The following is a 19,693-nucleotide window of genomic DNA, read 5'->3' on the forward strand; positions in this document are numbered from 1 at the left end:
TTAATTATTTTTATTATCGTTGTTTTCAGTATTCCAACTCATAATTTCTACTATTTACTACATTACTAACCTTCCTACTAGGCCACAACTACTAACAACGAATTCTAATCTAAATATAATTCTAACATAAAAGTATAAATATAAACTTATACAATTTAAGATTGATTCTAAGGAATAATATATAACATATCTATTATAAAACTTATGTGATGATAGAAAATGGACGAGACTAAATCAGTTGGAGCACAGTTGCTATCGTAGCGCTGGACAAATGTATAAGCGCTACGTAATCTCAGGCATGGACAGATCACGTACAAAACCGTCCATATATTATAACAGTATTACACCGTACACACCTTTGTGCATTGAAACCTTTAGAATATTTTGCTCCTTTGTTAAATACACTCTTCATACTATGGAGGCAAAGGAAATCGCTGTTAAAATCGAACACAATAGATCTTTGTAAACTGCAGTGGTTAGGATGCAAAACTTGAGCTTTGTAAAGGCTGCAAAATTACTGGGGATCGACAAAGAAATAATAAATAGACTATTATTATAAAATGACTAGCTGAGGGCTGCGGTTTTAATTTAGAAGAAATAGTAGCCACCCTCGTCCCCCGATCCACAATATCGCATCCATTCACATCGCATCACCCGACTCTATTATTACTTCTTTTTCACTTAGCATTCATTCCGATTTTTATTTTTTACTCAGCTCCAAAGGATCGTTGCATGATGTTTAATATCCTATAAATTTTCTCAAGAATTACACTGTTACACGCAAAATAGTTTACAATTTCTAGACTAGTGTAGTTCCAAATTATTTGAGTTTTAGACATGTCACTCCAAAGTATGTAGTAGTTAATATTGTGAAACATTACGACCACCCACACTTTTAGAAAACTTTAGAAGGCAAACAGTTAATTATTTTAGTAATACAGATCACAAATGTATTCAAACTTGTATAATCTGGGGGTCTACCACAAAGTAAAAAGACAAAGTTTCAGATAAAAGTTGGAGTTCAACTGATGTGAACTTTCTTTAATTCGGTGGATACTAACTTTTAGTACGGTCTAGCGAACTACATTTATCATTTAATGCATCACTATTCTATTCTACTGTATAAAATTTTAAATTGCCTGATAATTTGAGTTCGAAAATCAATGCATTAATCAATGGAGTTTTGTTGTGACCTGTATAGAGGGATTTCTTTGAATAGAATAGAATAGAATAAAAATGGGCTTATACCTAATTTTATTATTTTTAAGTTGTAATTTTTATATTCTACCATCACTCAGTACACATACACATGTCATGACTACTACAATTAACAATGTCTCTGTATGCTTCATATGATACAAAGACCCTGTAAGTTAATTTTATTTACCAATATAAACCATAAGTAGTTATGTATGTATGCATATGGCGCTGTGTCAATTGTCTAAGGTTATTTATTATTAAGTAAGTACAATAACAAATGTAATGAATTGGTAAATGAAATATATCCACCATCATATAGTAGTTACCAAGTAGCGTGTCTCTATTGTTTATAAGTTACCACAAATATCCGTTACATAAAAGGCGTAGGTAACATAACTGCTGATTCAATTCTAGGTGTGGACACCGCGCTATCCCACAGTGCTCGGTTACCATAAAGTTGCAGATGCGCAGAAAACTAGCAACTACTTTGTTTATATGTAATATAATTATAACAAAACATCTTACCTATGCATTAGTACATGTAATAGGATTATTATACAAACTTGCTGTTTCTAGGTAGCCTCTGAAAATAAGAATATGTTCATTAGAATGACTATTAAATTGTACAACAAGATAACTGGCGATATTATAGGATTTCAAAGTTTTCTTCGGTAGTTGTTGCTGGTCATATATTTAAGCGTTATTATATACATTTTTATTTTCTTTTTCGTGGATTAATCCATACTGCATATTTAAAATTACGTTACATTTACATAAGTAAGTACTTCGACTTCTATTAATTACAAATCACACCGTACAAACAGTCGTTATTTTTGTAATATTTTAATAATAATTACGTATCTTTAAATGGATTAATACTGAAAATTAGTGTTTTGTTCTCTGAACAATCTCCGACACTGAGTTTATGAGCTTTATGTGTTGCTACAGACTACACTGACACAAGTTCTTAAAATTAAAATTATCCCTATTTATAATTTTTAATAAACGATTTATTTATCTATAGAACTTCTATTAATTTTAAATCTATTATCGAGATGTATTAGAATAGCCTAAGAGGAAATGTGCACGTTTATAATTTTAATAGAACTATTGGTCGCTCAGTAGTCGAAATTCGAGAATAACTAATTAAAATTATTAAGGTATACAATATTCCTTTTATATTGAGATTACATATTAAATTTATATTTGTACATTGAGCACACAGTATTTCACTAATAACTAATAATATATTAGAATAATAGAATTTATTATAGTTATGTTTAACATTCAGTGAGCCTATAGACAAATAAAAACAAACAATATTAATCTTTTCAATTTCACCAGAGACATTAAAGAAAAGTATAAAGCGTGTCTTAAACTGTCAATTTAATCTACTTTACATAATTTGCTGTTATATTTCATATCGCATATGTTCTTGCTGCAGTGCAACAGCAAAATATCGTCAAAACCATCTTTCCAGTTTTTACACTGCATTAAGCGGCTATACTTAGGTTTGTATACTTAAGCTGAAGGTCGTAAAGTTGGTACGTATATAAATAGGCTTAAGTCTGTCTATTTAATAACCGAGTTTCTCAGACGTTTATATACATAATTATATAGAATTTCCTGAATAATTAATAGTACTGTATCGTATCCATAAATAACATTTTTAAGACATAGCCAGTGCATCTATTAGAACTATTAGAACATTTTTGTTCATAAACATATATCTCCATATATCACATATATTTCATAATCAAACACTACATTTAAGAGATATTTATTCCAATATATACAAAGCCGCAACGAAATCGGTTAAGCCGTTTCTAAGATTAGCTTATTATTAGACATACATTGTAATAATTCTTATTATGGGATCTATTACGTTGAAAGTCTCCCAATTGTCGTCATTATCGCACTACCCGCTAGAAATTAAAATACCATCCTGGTCATCTGTATGAATGGCGGTACTCCAACGTATGTTTCTCTATAACTTTTTGGAACATATTTTGGAATCCTTCCAACAATGGTATTCCCGAACTGATACGATTGAAATGTTCAAGAAAAAGTTTTAAAAAGTCGGTGTCTATAGTCTATAATTTAAAAAAATATATTACTCTATTTATATGTATATAAAAAGTCTTTTTTTAAGTAAATTTAATACTTTATGATTATATACTTTTATATATATTTCGTTTCACTGCAGTTCTAAGTTCTAAGCTCACAGGTCTGTATCGTAGAGTCTGAAGGAAAATTAGTTGTGGATGACTTTAGATATTACGTTTTATTTAATGATTGGTTTCTTGTTGTGTTGCTTAATTTTATCCTCCTTATAAGTTTTGACAAAATATAAATAAAGATACCATTGAGTAAGCGATTTCATACTATGTTCCAAATCGTTTGATTTCTGTACGTTGCAACTGTCCGTGTATTTCTCTCAGGTGATCTGTTTACACGTTTAACATTCAGTCGAATGAAAAATCATTTCAACCGTTAACATCGGCGTCTCGGTGTTTACTTAACGGGCAAATATTTCGTTTCAAGTTGTGCGGAGCAAGACGTTTTTGCAAATTACTGAGAGATTGTTGTTTTTTGTGAACACCGCGTATGACGCGACGGCGCCGTTCCAAGCCCTGTTGTTTCTCTCAAGTCTCACCCACCAGGGAAATTAAAACGACCAATTGTGTGAATGTTGCAGCTGTACTATAATTGAAACATAATTACTAGCCCTTACATTACGAGGGTGTTTATTTTCTGAAGTTGTAGTCAGTATGCGGTGTTCTCCTCTTGTATATATTATTAATGCTTCCATTTTTACTACATTGGTTAATGTTTAATCATTTCTGTGCAATCTTTCTTCTCCACTATACTTTTAGTTATATTATAGTATCTAACAAAACTCAATAATATATATGGTCTAACTGTTTAACATACTATCTCATCTTTCAATAGATGAAGGTCAATCCTCACACAAAACAAACTTAATATGACATTTTTATATATATTGATCTAAATTTTGTTCATAGCTCTCAGTTATATTAAAATTATCCATAAGCAATTATTATATGAAAAACTTTTATTTCTCTCAATACAACTTAACAAGACCGACGGCACAAAATGGGCAAGAATCCTGTATTTTTTTCCATTTAACTAATTTAATAATAAAATTCTTATTAATAGTTACTATTCTTAGTTTTAAACTTTCGTGTTTAATATACATTATTTAAGTTATTAACCGGGTCTTAACACTTAACTCGAGATAGGTAAATACCTTTATTTGCCATAAAATTATTCGTGTTAAGACCCGGTTTATAATTTAAATAATTCTTAGTAGTAACTAATAGCAAATACAAAACTGTAAAAATATTCTCACGGCTTAATATTAATTTTAGGAACTGTACTTTTAAGAACCATAAAATGTTAACTGCTTGCTACGTAAATCTTATTTTTCATCTGTTTCTTTAATAAATATTTTTTACAGCACAATACAATAAACTTGCCTGGTGCTGGGCCGGCCATGTTAAAAACTTACGGCAACAATGTATCGCTGTCGGCTGTTTTTGTTTATGTGCCTACATATAAACCGAATACAGGATTTGCATTTGTTTGAAAAATACGTATACTTCCCGTGGGCGGCTAACTACTTAAATATTAATTCTATTAAAATATGACGTAGGTACCTATACGACCTACATACATATATACATGTACGTTCAGGCATCTGAAAATACTGCACTATGTTTAAAACATATTTATTAATCGATAAAATGGAATCATAGAGAAATAAAATAAAAATAAATGTTAAAAGTATAATTTATTATATAAGATTTATATTATTAAAACGTAGTAAATATACTGCAAAATATTGCTTTGCATAGGTCAAAATTGTGGTCCTGTTTGCACTTTAACAACAACATCAATGTAAGATGTCTATATAGATAGATAAATGTTTTATTTACGTAGTTAGCATAGATGATAGAAAAGAAATATGAGAAACATATAATAAAATACATACACACAATCTAGTTATTGTTATATAAATATACAACTTGTTTATTAATAAATTATAATACTGTATTCTAAGAAGGGTCTTGACTCTCAATATTTACCAATGTAATGAAAGTGGATTTGTTCCTAGAAAGGATATGCTCTAATCCTCTTTGCTCATGCTTTGGATAGCATGAGATTTATTATTAGAAGTGTGTACATGATTAATACCTAAGAAACTTATATTAAATTAATTATCCATTTATTTTTGTTTAAAGTAAAAATCAAGATATAGATTATGTAAAACATGCGCATATTATCCCATTAAATGAAAGAGAGTAAAGTAGAAAACGTATACGTAAAAGTTAGTGGGTAATCGGCGCATTACTGGCACAGAATATTGTGAAAGTATAGAAATATTTCAAATAAATTTCCAGGTGCTAACGGCGACGTTAACTTGTGTAAGTTAACTTGTCCTGTGCACTGAGCACAAGTGAGAGCAATTAGATGATAAAGTTTTATTGACGTCGGATAAACGTTATAAAACGCAACGAATAAAATACAAACTACACAAACAATTTTATTTATATATTTAAGGTCGGTACAGTTGATTTAACTTCTGTAATACTTTGTAAGAACTTTGCGACTGTAATATAATCTCGAAAGTGAGATATAGCATTTAAATTACAAAGTACGGGGCATACTGACTTAGTCTTCAGGAATATCTCGTATTAGTTACAGCAGGTGACATCTGTAGCATTTACATATTTGAAGGTAACATGTCACAAAAGTTCACGCTTTTATGCCAACCGTTAGCTTACTTGAAATTTCATTTATATATGAAACTAGCTACTTGGCCCGGGTATACATGTATTATATATATAAACCTTCCTCTTGAATCACTCTATCTATTAAAAAAATCGCTTCCAAATCCGTGGGTAGTTTTAAAGATTTAATACATAGGGACTGACAGACAGCGACAGCGATTTTGTTTTATACTATATAATGATTACATAGTACAAAACTAGGTAATGACTTTACATACACATAATAAGCACGGAACTCTAAAAACGCATATCAGGAACACTTGCGTCCGATTACATTTGTACCGTCCCACGCAGCTTACTTTACATAACACATTAAATGTAAATATTTATAATGTAACCTCATTCGCATTTAATGTACGTGCTTACCTTTACAGAGCTACTAAAATATAATAATTAAATACCTTTCAGCGAAATTGCGATTGTTTTCCAATTTTATAATAAAAAGCCAAGTTGAATATACTCGTAATTTTAGTTGAAAGCATCGTATACTAAGTACGTCGTAATTTTCTTTTCAGTAAACTTGACTGAGACGTGATATAAAGAGAGACAATAAAGATTACACTGAAATAGAAAATAATATTATTTTTATGATATACAGACATTCTAATTATACAGTCAAGCCGACACTATACAACGAACAGTCTACACTATTCACTACGATTTTGTCGGCTAACATTGTGTATTAAACACGTAATAAAAAAAATCTAATATTTAATAGAAGTAATTATTTGTTTACTAAACTCAAAAAAGAAATGTTGACGTAACTTCGAGCTGTCACAAGACATTTGTATACTAAAATCGAGTTAACGACACCAAAAACCCGCAAAGCAAACTGTTTCAGTAATTATAGCCGTGATGCGAACACGGTTTTAACTTAGAACCCCATTAAAACTTCCCACCGCCCTTGAATTATAACGAGTGAGACTAAATCATGGACTGTGTGACCTGTGAGCTGAGCACTCGCTGAGTTCACCTTAATTGACTCCTTTCCACGAAAGTTTGAGTCAAGTGTTTAAATAAGTTTTTAATCAGAGATTCTAGACATTTTCTCACTCACTTCGGGCATAAGGTTACGGGATAACAGTGACAAACAGTTTCTTCTGGTTCAACCATCAAAATGTACATTTAAATATCATTGTCATATAAACTAAAGTCTCAATATTGTCTGCATAAAATATATTGATTTGTTGGCACTAAGATACCAACCATTTCTTTTATCTCAATTTCACAAATAATAATATTATATGTACATAGAATTTTTTATATTTTCTATACAATTATGATCATGTAAAGCTTGTTTACTATTAACCATTTTTAGTGTTTACTTGCACCACATCAAGGATATTTAAGAAGGTTGAAGAGTTTAATAGGAATGAAATTTTCTTACATTAGAAATCTGTGTTTAATATTAATAATAATTTTTTTTTTTTTCATTAACCAAGATGTTTTACAATTTTTTTTACATATACAATTCGCTACAAACATAAGTCAACGCCTTAATCTCGTAGCATACTTACGTGTTACGTGCTTCTACGTGCGTAGACATTACGTAGCACCCCTCTAGGCATTAGATATTTTATTTTTAAACCAATTTTATTTGTTTGTTGTATATTAATAATGGAATAATATGTAGGTAGGTATATAAACATGGATACAAATGAAGAAATTCATTTTATTGAAGTTTGTGGCTAATGGTATCTCCATTATTAAACCCAAAAAAAGATTTGAAATGGAGAAAATAATTGTTAAATATAAATATCATACTAACTTGCCGCGACTTCATTGGAATTAAATTTCAATATGAAATATAGCCTATGTGTTATTCTGATGCATAAGCTATATTACTGTAAAGTTTTAAAAAAATCAGTTCCGTAGTTTTTACGTGTAAGAGTAACAAACATCCATACTTACAAATTAGCTCTTTTATAATAGTACTAAGATATTAAGGTAATAAATATTAATTGTTAATCTTGGGTACTTAAAATATCAAAAGGTTTCTTAATTTCTCTTCATGAAGTAGGCGCTGCTGAGTAAGTAAGGAGTGAGTATGGCGCGTGATGAATATAATTGAACCCAAATATCAAACGAAACAATGGCGCCGTCTTGTAAATCAGGCGCCAGGGCGTCGGTTCGTCGCCTACCTGAAATATTTATCACTGTTTACAAACTTCCAAGAAGTTGGTCCATATCGGCCAATTTGCATCTCATTAGATTTCTCCTTTCGGTCCTACAGTAACTGACTCTCATTACTTACGGATATCTTCACAAGTATTCACAATTTTAATATTAGTGGGTAATAATATATATTGAAGTATAAACATGTAGACAATAGGGTATTTACTATACTGCAACTGAGAATATATGTAGAAGTGTTACTTCATATTTATCTCCCTACCTGTATAATATAGCAAGAATTATATAAAAAATGCTATCACAGTGGGATAAATTCAGTTAGAATTCGAGTACTACATCAACTTTATTTAACGTAATATTAAAGAATAAATACTTAAGATATACATATAACTCAAAAAATTAATAGCTGCAATACTAGGTTTAATTCAATAAATAGGGGTTGTAACAATATTTACAGACGTTTCTAACACAAAGTCGCTAACAATATCTGTTTACGAGTTGGTTTTAAAGACAGAGTCGGATTAAAATAAAGAGGTCGGCATGCTATCATGGTTCATATATACGAGTACGTAATAATATGTAATGTAATTATAATTAATGAGTCACAGTTATTTATTATTTATTTATATACTCTTTATTGCACCAGGAAAATTACAGTAATAGAGTAATTAAAGTTAAGAGGGTACAAAAGGCGGCCATATCGCTTATGCAATCTCTTCCCTCAATTTTCTACCCAAAGGTTGTCTCCTTTGGGTAGAGGAGAAAATTCAAAAGTGGGAGGTGGCACTAGAATAGAAGAGAAAAAAACATAATAATAATAATGACAAATTAATAATAATGAATAACATAACATATTACATATATAAACTGTATACACTAATATAAATATACAGTTATCATTGACATTATGTCCTAGGTGGAGTTTGCACAAAAAGTTTACATGGGTATCTTTGTCTGACCAACTTCAGTCGCTCAGCATGTTGCTTTGTAAGGTGCGTTTAGGTTAAAGAGTGTAATTACAAGGTACGGATGTAAGACATCTTTAAATAACAAAGCACGAATGGGCGTTCCATGATAACGTTATACCCGTAGTGCATTCATGTTTATAGGTTTCAGTTACCATATGGTTTCAAATCAAACAAACGCTTATTTACCATTTTAATCAATAATGTGAAATAACTTAATACTACGAGTATTATTACTATTATGCAAAATTTTTATTATGAGTACTACATAAGAGATATAAATATCTTGTAAATTTGTATTGTAAATACTATCATAATATAAACCTAAACACTCAGATCGATACAAATAACCATACTCGTGAATACAAAAGTTTGCGCCGTGCGTGGAATGGAACTTACTATCATCGAAAGTGAAACGGTATGCTAAACAGCTAAACCACCGAGACTATCAAATAAAATACTGTAGTGGAACATAAATTCTGAACTACATTTCCCCAAGATAATCCATGACGGAATTTACACGGGTAAACGGTATGCATCCCTCGTGACCCGTGAATAGGCTAATTGAAAACCGACGCGACATTGGACCCCCTTGCCTGTCCTGGGTTGGTGTTGGGTTGGTTGGCGGTAACGTGAAAGCACTTCTATACAATATAATTGATAAACAAATGTCTGCAGGTCATGGTGCTGACAATTATTTAAATGTCTCTTAATAAATGATTTTCACAAACATCGTCGGTCGAATTGACGTACAAAAAATAAGTAGTTAATTATCATATCAACTTTTTTCTTTACCACCCATACATTTGTAGTTTTTTATTTAGAAAAAACAGTACCTTATACTAGACGTTTTTTTTCATTTTCTTCTGCTGTGAATATCGCGGTAGAATATAACATATTATACAAATACTTAAAAATAAGTGTCTATGAAAAAACATTTCCATTTTCTGTACGTAAAAAGAAAAGTAATACCTGATTGATGTTTTAACGTACAGTCAAACCAATTTGTCAAGAAATTCGAGATTTTTCGATTTCCCGATGTAGTGTGTATACTGAAAACTTATTACTGTGAAAGGGTTATTGGAAATTCCTACCAGCGCGGGTGATAACACATTCCGTATGGGGTAAAGCCGTTATGTTCCTTTCTTAGAAATTACCAATATGGATTTCAATTTATTTCCTCTATAATACAAGTACTGAAGGTAACTTCTTGTTACGTAAATATAAATGTATTATTAAACTTATTATATTATAAACGCGAAAGTTTTTGAGTAAGAATGGATAGAGGGACGGATGGATATATGTTACTTTTTCACTCCTTAACTACTGAACGGATTTTGATAAAACTTTACAGTCATATAGATTATATATCAGAACAATACATAGGCTATAAATTTCTGCTTTCTTCGATGGTGGCGGATTCGATCAGCGCACAATAGAATCATTTGCTTGATATCAAATAGGCTGCAATTATAATAAAAATGTATATACATATTTCTTATATATATATTTTCTTTATAATTTTCTAATATGAATTATTAATATGTAGTAATAGTAATAGACTTCTCTATTAATAGGTACTAGAGAACTAATACATATTAATAAGCACAAGCTCAGTTTAATTTGCGTCTAGATAGAAGATTTAATACACAATGTCGGATTTATCCAACTGAACGATCTCTTTTAGTATTTAAGAAGCTGAACGTAATCAATACGATAGCCGAAAGGGAAAATTGTATAGACTAAAACAAGAACTTAGCACTATGCTTATTATATTTTATATCCTAATTCTTAATAATATTTCAAATATAAAACTGGGGATGTTCGTTACGCTTTAACGCAAATACTACTGTACCGATCATCATGAAATTTTGTACGCTTTTTCTTAGAGGTATTAGAATGAATTAGGATACTTGTTACTTAAAAAAATATATTTTTGATTCGAAGCCGCGGTAAATGCTAGTAATATTATAAATACGAAAGTTTGTAAGTATGGATGTTTTATTTTTTCATGCAAAAACTAGTGAACGGATTTTGATATAACTTTACAGTAATATAGCTTATCATAATAATAACATGGGCTATATTTTTTATTGACATTTAGACCTGGTGAACATCTAGTATACTATACAATTATACAGTATACTAGCAGATACCCATGAGGTCGTGGGCAACTTCGCTAAAATATAGCTATTAACGCAACTCTACGATTATTTTAAAAAAATCGGATTGAAGAATTTGTTTTAATTGTCTATAATTACTATTGCATTAATAAGTTAGTTAGTTTCAAAAACTATAACTAAAAGAAAATACTTATAAAAAAAATTATTAATATTTTATTTTAATTTAATTCAGATTACAAGGCCCATATTATGCATACCTTATAGACTAACGTACATAAGAAATAATTATAATGGAAACAATTTATAAATAGTAATGGGTAATACTTGCTTTAGAGTATTTTATCTCTTATCTGGTATCTAAGCATTCCAAAGTGCTCCATACGCGGTAGTAATGGTACTGCATTGCACTATACCAGTGCAATTAAGATATTTATATATGTTAGAGTTTTATGTGCCTCATTCCGATATGTTATTACTATATAAGGTCATTTAAGTATATAAACCATAACTAACAAAAACTCAACTTAAATATACGTTTAATAAATAACTAATAAAATTATACGTAAAATCAAACTTTTAATTTTTATCCTTGGGGTCTCAGAAATATTAGAATTAAATGTTCATCCAGGTACATAAAACTGTTATAGGTAAAATTATAATAAATTCTGAAATGTATATTATTACAAATATTATGTTACTGTTTTTAGACTTAAGAAACATCTTGATCTTCTGAAAGCAAATTGATATATTACTTATATCAATATAATTCATGAATATTATATGCATTGTACTAACTTACAAATAAATTAGGATTTACTGTTATGCTGTTATAATAAATAAATAAAAGTTGCTGATAAATAATATTGGCAAAAAAATAAAATGTTCCAACGAGATGATAATCTTTATCAATATATGCATAAGCTTTGCATTCATACTTTTATAATGAGACTAGCTTTTGTTCGCGGCTACGCTCGCGTTAAATTATCCCTTTAGGGGTAGAATTTATCAAAATCCTTTCTTAGAAGATGCCTACGTCATAGTAGCTTTATGCATGCAAAATCTCAGCCCGATCGGTTTAAAATTGACGAAGTTTCATACAAACTTTCATCCCCTATTTTATCCCCTTGTGGGTAGAATTAATTAAAATCCTTTATTAGCGGACGCCGTCATAACATCTACCTATATGCCAAATTTCACCCCGATCAGTCCAGTAATTTGGGCTGTGCATTGATAAATCACTATGTCAGTCACCTTTGAGTTATATATATTTAGATATAGATATTCCTGAAACCCCATTTCCATCAATTTCCTTGCTTAATTGTAACAAAACATGATAACCAGGTCAAATGGAGTGAAAGTTACAAAATAAAAATTTTACAACGATATACAATCCATCATTCCCTTACCGCCTTCCATTAGATCTTCCCAACTTAAACGTGCGTGTTTGCGTAAACGCCATTTAGAAAAACAGGTAAACAGCATAAGAAGTGCCGATTCCTGACTTGAATAGTAATAGATACAAAGACCCGTCCGGCCAAAATTCAATACTTTCCCTCCGAACTAATAATATAGCAAGATGTGGCCAAGTTGTAACAGCTATTTATGACTTATTGTTAGAACTCTTCTAAAGAAAAACTTGGTGGTGTTGGAAATAAACCTCTCTATGTATTTTACGAGCCCAGCTCAGTTCATTGTCTAAATACAACTTTTATTGTACTAAAGGACACACATACCACGTAACTGAACTTCTTTGTGGTGATTATATGATTATTTTTCTTCGTAACCAACAGCTTCAGTGGTGTTGGCAATGTACTTAACATTGCTTTACTTCCGATGGTCACGTATTCGATTCCTCGTAGGATGCAAACTTTATTCATGAGTATCATAATACAAACAGTATTAGTCTGGTGTTTTCTATATACCAGAACGTCTGGTAAACAGTATCTGCCTCCTATATACATGAATACTTTATTAATAATAAATAATAATGATAAAAGTTACTTTAATTAGTTATTTTTTAGTTATACTAAATGTTGTATATTTCTGTGCAGGTGGAAATGCTGTACCAGCGCTACTTTCTCCGCATGAACCAGACGAATATGACATACCTGTTGGCGCTACTGCTTGGAGTGGCGGTGGCGCTGACGGCGGTGCAGATACGGACGCTGCTCATCGCCCAGGACTTCCTCGGGCTGATGTCAGTAACCAACATATCTGAACCCTTCGACCCTGAAAATTACAGGTCAGATAAAGTTCGCCAATTGAGACCCTCGTTTCTTTGTTGATTCAGTATGTATGTTTTTATACCATAATGGTAACAAACAAGCATACCCAAATAAATGGTTACCGTAGCCTACGGACAGGCTACGTAGCCGCATTAAACGCTAATAGCGTCATGTACTCGTGGTCTTAAAGATATCTTAATATTCCTTTATGAAACCTTATGCTATAGTCTCTCTCTATAAATTTCGACAGGACTATACAGAATACTTAGAAAGACAGAATTTGAAAAAAAATCCTCTGAAACAGCACTGTCTGAGACCATTTATTTATATTAAGGTATATTCATTGTTAAGAATGTGAATATTTTTATAGATAACTTGAACTATAAAGCACCATTACCGAAGCCTCTTTACGTCACTCTCTGTCAGTTTAAATAGAAAATATTTTCCAATATATTAATAGGTATTGTTTTCTATTGAACTGGAATGTTCACACAGTTTCCCATTAAATTACCAGTGCACATTTGAAATCCAATAGAAGCTTCAATAGTGTTATTTCAGCGATGGATTCGTATGTTCAACGATTCATGTTGTATCTCAAGAATACATACAAAAGAACTTTTAATAATTTTGAATATGTTGAATAATCAAAAACCCGAAATCGGAGAGAAATAAAAAAACATAAGTACATACAAATGCATGCATGTACAAAAAATCTATATATTCATATTTTTTTAGTTAGTTTAATACGAGGAACATTGTTTAATAATCAAAGCTACATTACAAACTATGTAGTTTTAACTGCAACTTCGCCCACTTACACGCATATTATTTAGTATGTTGACTTTTGACATAAAATATACTTCATAATATTCGGTTGAGTGGTATAAATTGTTTGAAGTTAACAAATAAACATACTCACTTCGACTATTATAGTTAAAGTTACTTAATATTGAGTATATTAAGCAACTCTAAAATAAGTAACTTAACAGGATAACACATATATGCCAACAAACAAGAAAAATATGTGGAGGCCTAAAAATCAATACGTATAAATAGTGAAATATATATGTTTCTATCCAGACCCCTATTCGGCACCACTTCCCAACTGAGGTTGCTGTCAGACCAGACTACGTTGTTGGAGTTCACCAGCGACCAGAGAGAGATCTACGAGAGGGAGCGCATCGCGTACATCATCAATATCATCTTGCTTATACTATCTGCAATTGTCTATGCGTGTTAGTATTCCCATTTTACAGTACCATAGATTAGATAAATACACTTTTAGTAAATATCTTACTTCATTATTTTATATAGTAATAGCTATTCCGGTGGCAGTGTTGCCAGACTATTGGTATTGCCCTAAGTTTTGTTCAAAAATCCCATAAATTCAGGTCCTTTTTTCTCTCCTCTTTCCTTTTTCTTTCCCACCTTTCCCAGGTCACCTTTCTTTATAGGTGGAGCTATAAAGAAATCTATATCCTGACATTTATGACTTTTAAGTCTCTAGTTTTTTTATACGTTTTAGACAGACGACTAGAGTTCTTATTCTTTTATGCCTCATGATAATGTCACAAACATATATAGCCTCTGACCTGAAGTTTTCCTCCCACATATATACGCAAAAATATGTTCCACTCCACTGTCATAATTTTCTCACAAATATGCGGGGAACACCTCTTATCTGGCATTACCACCTCGGAGCTTCCCACGCAAAATTCACTTCATGTTAATTATCAAAAAATATGAAAATTCCTGTAGGTAATTTTTTTTTAAACTGGTCAAATTATTTACTATATAATATTCTTTTTTGTATTACAGACTAGCCTCTCTATATTTAACTCTACACTAAAAATAACTTAAGACTATCATAATAGTTAGGTAAAATATACGTAAACACTGAGCTAATATCTGAATTAACAAAAAAATAATAAAAAAAACATAAAAGAAATACATTAAGTGACATATATATCTATATATATAATTAAGATAGATTACAAAAATACGTTAAGAATTTGTATATATATATACTTACTAGTAGTGTAGTGATTCATTAGGCATTGGCTAATAAAGATAACATGTAATCTAAATAAAAATCTATTGCCAATGTATGTAAAAGCCTTATTTCAGAACGCCTGCATCAACCAGGACAAGGTTTGTATAAGGAATACAATAAAAAAAATATACCTACTTGTGACAAAGGGTTAAGAAACACCTATTAAAAAAGAGATGAATATTTCAGAAGATATAGCCTCATTTGTTTCATAACTACACTCGTGCGAAGCAAGGGTAGCTGATTTAATTTAATTATTATTATAAATTAGCAAAAAAGACGACAATATCATCAATAAGATCATATAAAATTTATCCTCAATGAAAAATCAAAGAGTTTTAAAGCAATAAAGGCCACAGGTTTTTTACCATTTCACTCATATTTGCAGAAACTATACAGACATACATATGCGTACTATAATGTAATATTTATGAGCTTCTGGGTCATAAACATTATTGCACTTTATTGCAATGTGTTTTAAATTGACATTGCATCGTCTAAAGTCCTGCATAGAACATAAAATTAAATTTATTGCTCTCGAGAAATGTACTCATACTAATGGCAATGTACCCAAAGTGTAACTTCATTAAACGCAGCCTCCGCAACTTCAATGTTTATCTTCATACTCTACATGAAATATTACTGGACATTAATTTATTTTCTTTCCATTTCGTAGTTTAAAATATTTACATGTGTTATATAACTTAGACTATACATATCTTGCAAATACAGTTACTTTATTAAATACTGGCTAATTACCCCGGCTTCGTATGGTAATAATCATATACAACTGATTAAAAAAAATTGCCCAATATATCCGCTGAAAAAGAAATATTCTATAAGGGCAAGCATTTTTAATAGGTATTTGGAGTTTACCTGTTACAATATTTTTCTCTTTTTTGATATATATAAATTAAATAAATATATTTTAACCTCACCACCACCATCATCATCATCATCAAATACCTATTTACAAGTCACACAACGGCATCTAGCTCTGCCTAAGTGGAACTTGTACTGTGAGTACAACATCATATACTAATATTTTTGTATAAGTACATACACAATGTTCAATTGTTTGTATTATATAGAGATCAAGGCCTGGACTATACGAATGTAAAGCATGCTGCTCTGCTATATCATAGAGGTCTTCAGAATTTTAATTTGACTGTAAATTGAGTAAACTGTGAAAAAACTAACTGTCGGAGTTTCTGGCTAGTTATACTCGTTAGTTAACGACGTTGCAAAACCAGCGGCAGCAAATATACACATAAAATAGCAATGGTTTAAGTGCCCGTAGAATTGCGGTTAAAAGTCCGCTTTATACGAGTTATAATTGGATTCATTTTGCATAACTCGCCGAGTCAAATAGGCCCGCTAGTGCTACGTGCACTTTCATCAGCGGTTTGCACGAATTAATGCTATTATAAACTTACAACTCAGAAGCACGACCATTTTTATATTACTTTTTAACACTGCCGCTGAGTTGATTCGATATGCGACAATTTGAAACTAACTTATTAAAGACAATTTATTGAGTACAATTTAAAAAATAATATACATGAACATCAATATATGCACGTTGCACGCTTGTCATTTAATTTGTTTAATGTTGAAGTTCTTGTGTTCATATGTAACGATGTATTTGTATAGGTCTGCTGGCGTGCTTGAGCCGACCGGCCATGAATGAGATCTACCTGCTGTCCATCTCGTACGTAGTGCTGGTTACCTTCGTGACCGTAGAGTTGTCTCTGATAGCCAGTACCTCCGTTGCAAGGTACGTATATACTATGTAGGGTATTTTTTTTTATTGGTTTGTTTGGGCTATTGTCAGGTGCATGGACCTATAATACCATTGCGAGCTACATAGATCTATTGTGCTCGACCATTTCAAAGTTCGCTACCTAGACTCGTCAGGGACAAAAATTGAAGGATATTCTTAGGACCGATTGTTTTTATCTCCTCAGGAAAGGGTGTAAACTTTCCAAAGGAAATATTTCGTTTATACATGAGCCAGCTAAAGCTTGTATTATGAACACTAGATATTTGATAAGAATACATACATATTGTGCGTAGAAACCACTCAGACCAATAGAAACAATCACACTCATGAATATAAATGTTTGTGCCGTGCGAGAAATCGAACTCGCGACCATCGGAAGTAGGGCGGTGCGCTACACCACTAGACCACCGAGGCCGTCTATATATATATATTATGATACTAACATATGTTACATCATACGTATGTCATATTCATCTCGTTTTGTCTCATTTGTAATATTTCTTAGTTTTATATCCATTTAAAATATATATTTTCAAATATGACATCATATTTATGAATCCATTATGTTATACAAAGCATGCCTTCAAGACCCAAATGAGGTCAAGGTAATATATTTATTTAGGCGCGACAGGAGACGAGCCTCCGAAAGTCTAGAACATTCGGAGGCTCGTCTCCTGTCGCGCGAACGACCTAAAGATATTTTAGTATGAACGAACTCACAAACGTTAGGGCGTAATAAGTTGCGATGATAAACTAATCGACCATACTACTCTCAAAAATATGAACGATATAACAATCCCCTTAACACTCTAAGCATCAAAGGCCCTGTCTAAAATCCTAGGAGCTTTCAAGTCGTGTTCACGCGCTAGTGCGAACAGTTTTGATGTCAATTCGATCGTAGGGGCTTTAAAACTGGATTTATCACATCGTCTGGCATTCTTTTTAGTGCTCCACATTGTTATGACAGCACGGCGGTGAACACTATTACAGAGGTTTTATACCGTGTGAAGCGACAAAGGATATCAAAGGTTGCACGGAATCACGTTTAAATCCTTCTTTACCAACATACAATTGTTATTTTTCTTGCTTTTAAAGACCAGACAATTTTATTTGTGATATCTGGTTACCAGAATAATACATGATACTCGAATCACACAAAAAGAGAATTAAATTGATTCGACAAAGACAATTGACCACACAATTTTGCAGGGACTTGGCTGGACTTTTAAGCATTATCTGAATTATAATAATAATAAAAGGTATATTGTTATTGGTTGTGCTAGTTATTTTGAGAGAGAATTTGTGAGGTAACATAATGGCTTCGTATATGCATGTAATGCGTAGGAGCGAGAACCATGTATAAAGAAAGCATTTAACATGATTGTAGATGATGGAAAATGAGAGGACGACCAACAAAAAAAGGATTGTGTGAAAGATGATATCTATAAAAGGAGAGTAAACTTATATGACGCCTGATAAAGATCAGTGGAAGAAGAGAACATACGATGCCGACCTCAAATAATGGGATAAAGACAAGGCAATGCTGAATATAAAATGTATTATTTAATATTAGAAATTTTATATTGATAATTTATTATAGGAACACCATTTTCTATACCGGTTTTAAAATTTAGTAACTTACATACCCACGGGAATTAGAGCCTTCTAATTAGACGTCGTTTTGACCTAAAGACTTGCTAATGGTTTATTTGAAACCTACGTAAAGTAAAAAATCTCCATAAACCAGTCCACCAGTCATTCAAATCACCATTGTTGGGTTGTAGTCGGGTTAGTAAACCATCGACTACCGTTCCATAATAATCCTGCAGTAAAATGATCATAAAACTTATATATCGAAAAAGTGACTACTCATCTGAGAATGATCTGAATGTGGCTAACAAATACAATAACAGTAATAGACTTCTAAATAATAATTGGGCTTTACCTAAATGTTATTTAGAAGCGTGAAATTTTAGACAAGGAACCTCAATATGTATCGAATGTGAATATTTTGCACAAAATTGAAATGGAAACGGCAGATATAGAATTCCGCGCCGACGAATCGCGATAAATATCTATTCCAACACATTGTAGTAAATTTGCAAACTAGTTTATTATTAGCATTTCTCTGATTTTAACGTAGACCGTTCTCTCTGGACCTGAACCGGCAAACAAATTATTTCCGATACACCTGAGTATATTTACAAAAGTTTATTTCCTCAATTAACTACACTCAGAGCGATAATAGATTTTATTACCCAATTTAATTAACTTCGTTATTATACTTTGATAACTTTTATAGTCAAAACTCATTTTGAAGACGGGGTCCGCCTTATAGAGTTGGATGCTAGTATACACGTGAAAATAAAACTGACACTCCCCAATAAACCATGATATTCT

General features: G+C 31.4%; 1 protein-coding gene across 1 annotated transcript in view; it reads left to right on the forward strand.

Moving 5' to 3' along the window:
* The window catches only part of LOC131849101 (adenylate cyclase type 6), a 186,432-nt gene that overhangs the window by 123,838 nt on the left and 42,901 nt on the right, over window positions 1-19,693 (forward strand). Inside the window, exons 5-7 of the mRNA XM_059199091.1 lie at window positions 13,287-13,477; window positions 14,541-14,695; window positions 17,164-17,287. Coding sequence (XP_059055074.1) covers window positions 13,287-13,477; window positions 14,541-14,695; window positions 17,164-17,287 — 470 coding nt within the window. The remainder of the gene's footprint in view (window positions 1-13,286; window positions 13,478-14,540; window positions 14,696-17,163; window positions 17,288-19,693) is intronic.

This window comes from Achroia grisella, unplaced genomic scaffold (assembly GCF_030625045.1).
Source record: "Achroia grisella isolate CSIRO2021 unplaced genomic scaffold, CSIRO_AGI_Agris_v1 utg640, whole genome shotgun sequence".
Taxonomy (NCBI): Eukaryota; Metazoa; Arthropoda; class Insecta; order Lepidoptera; family Pyralidae; genus Achroia; species Achroia grisella.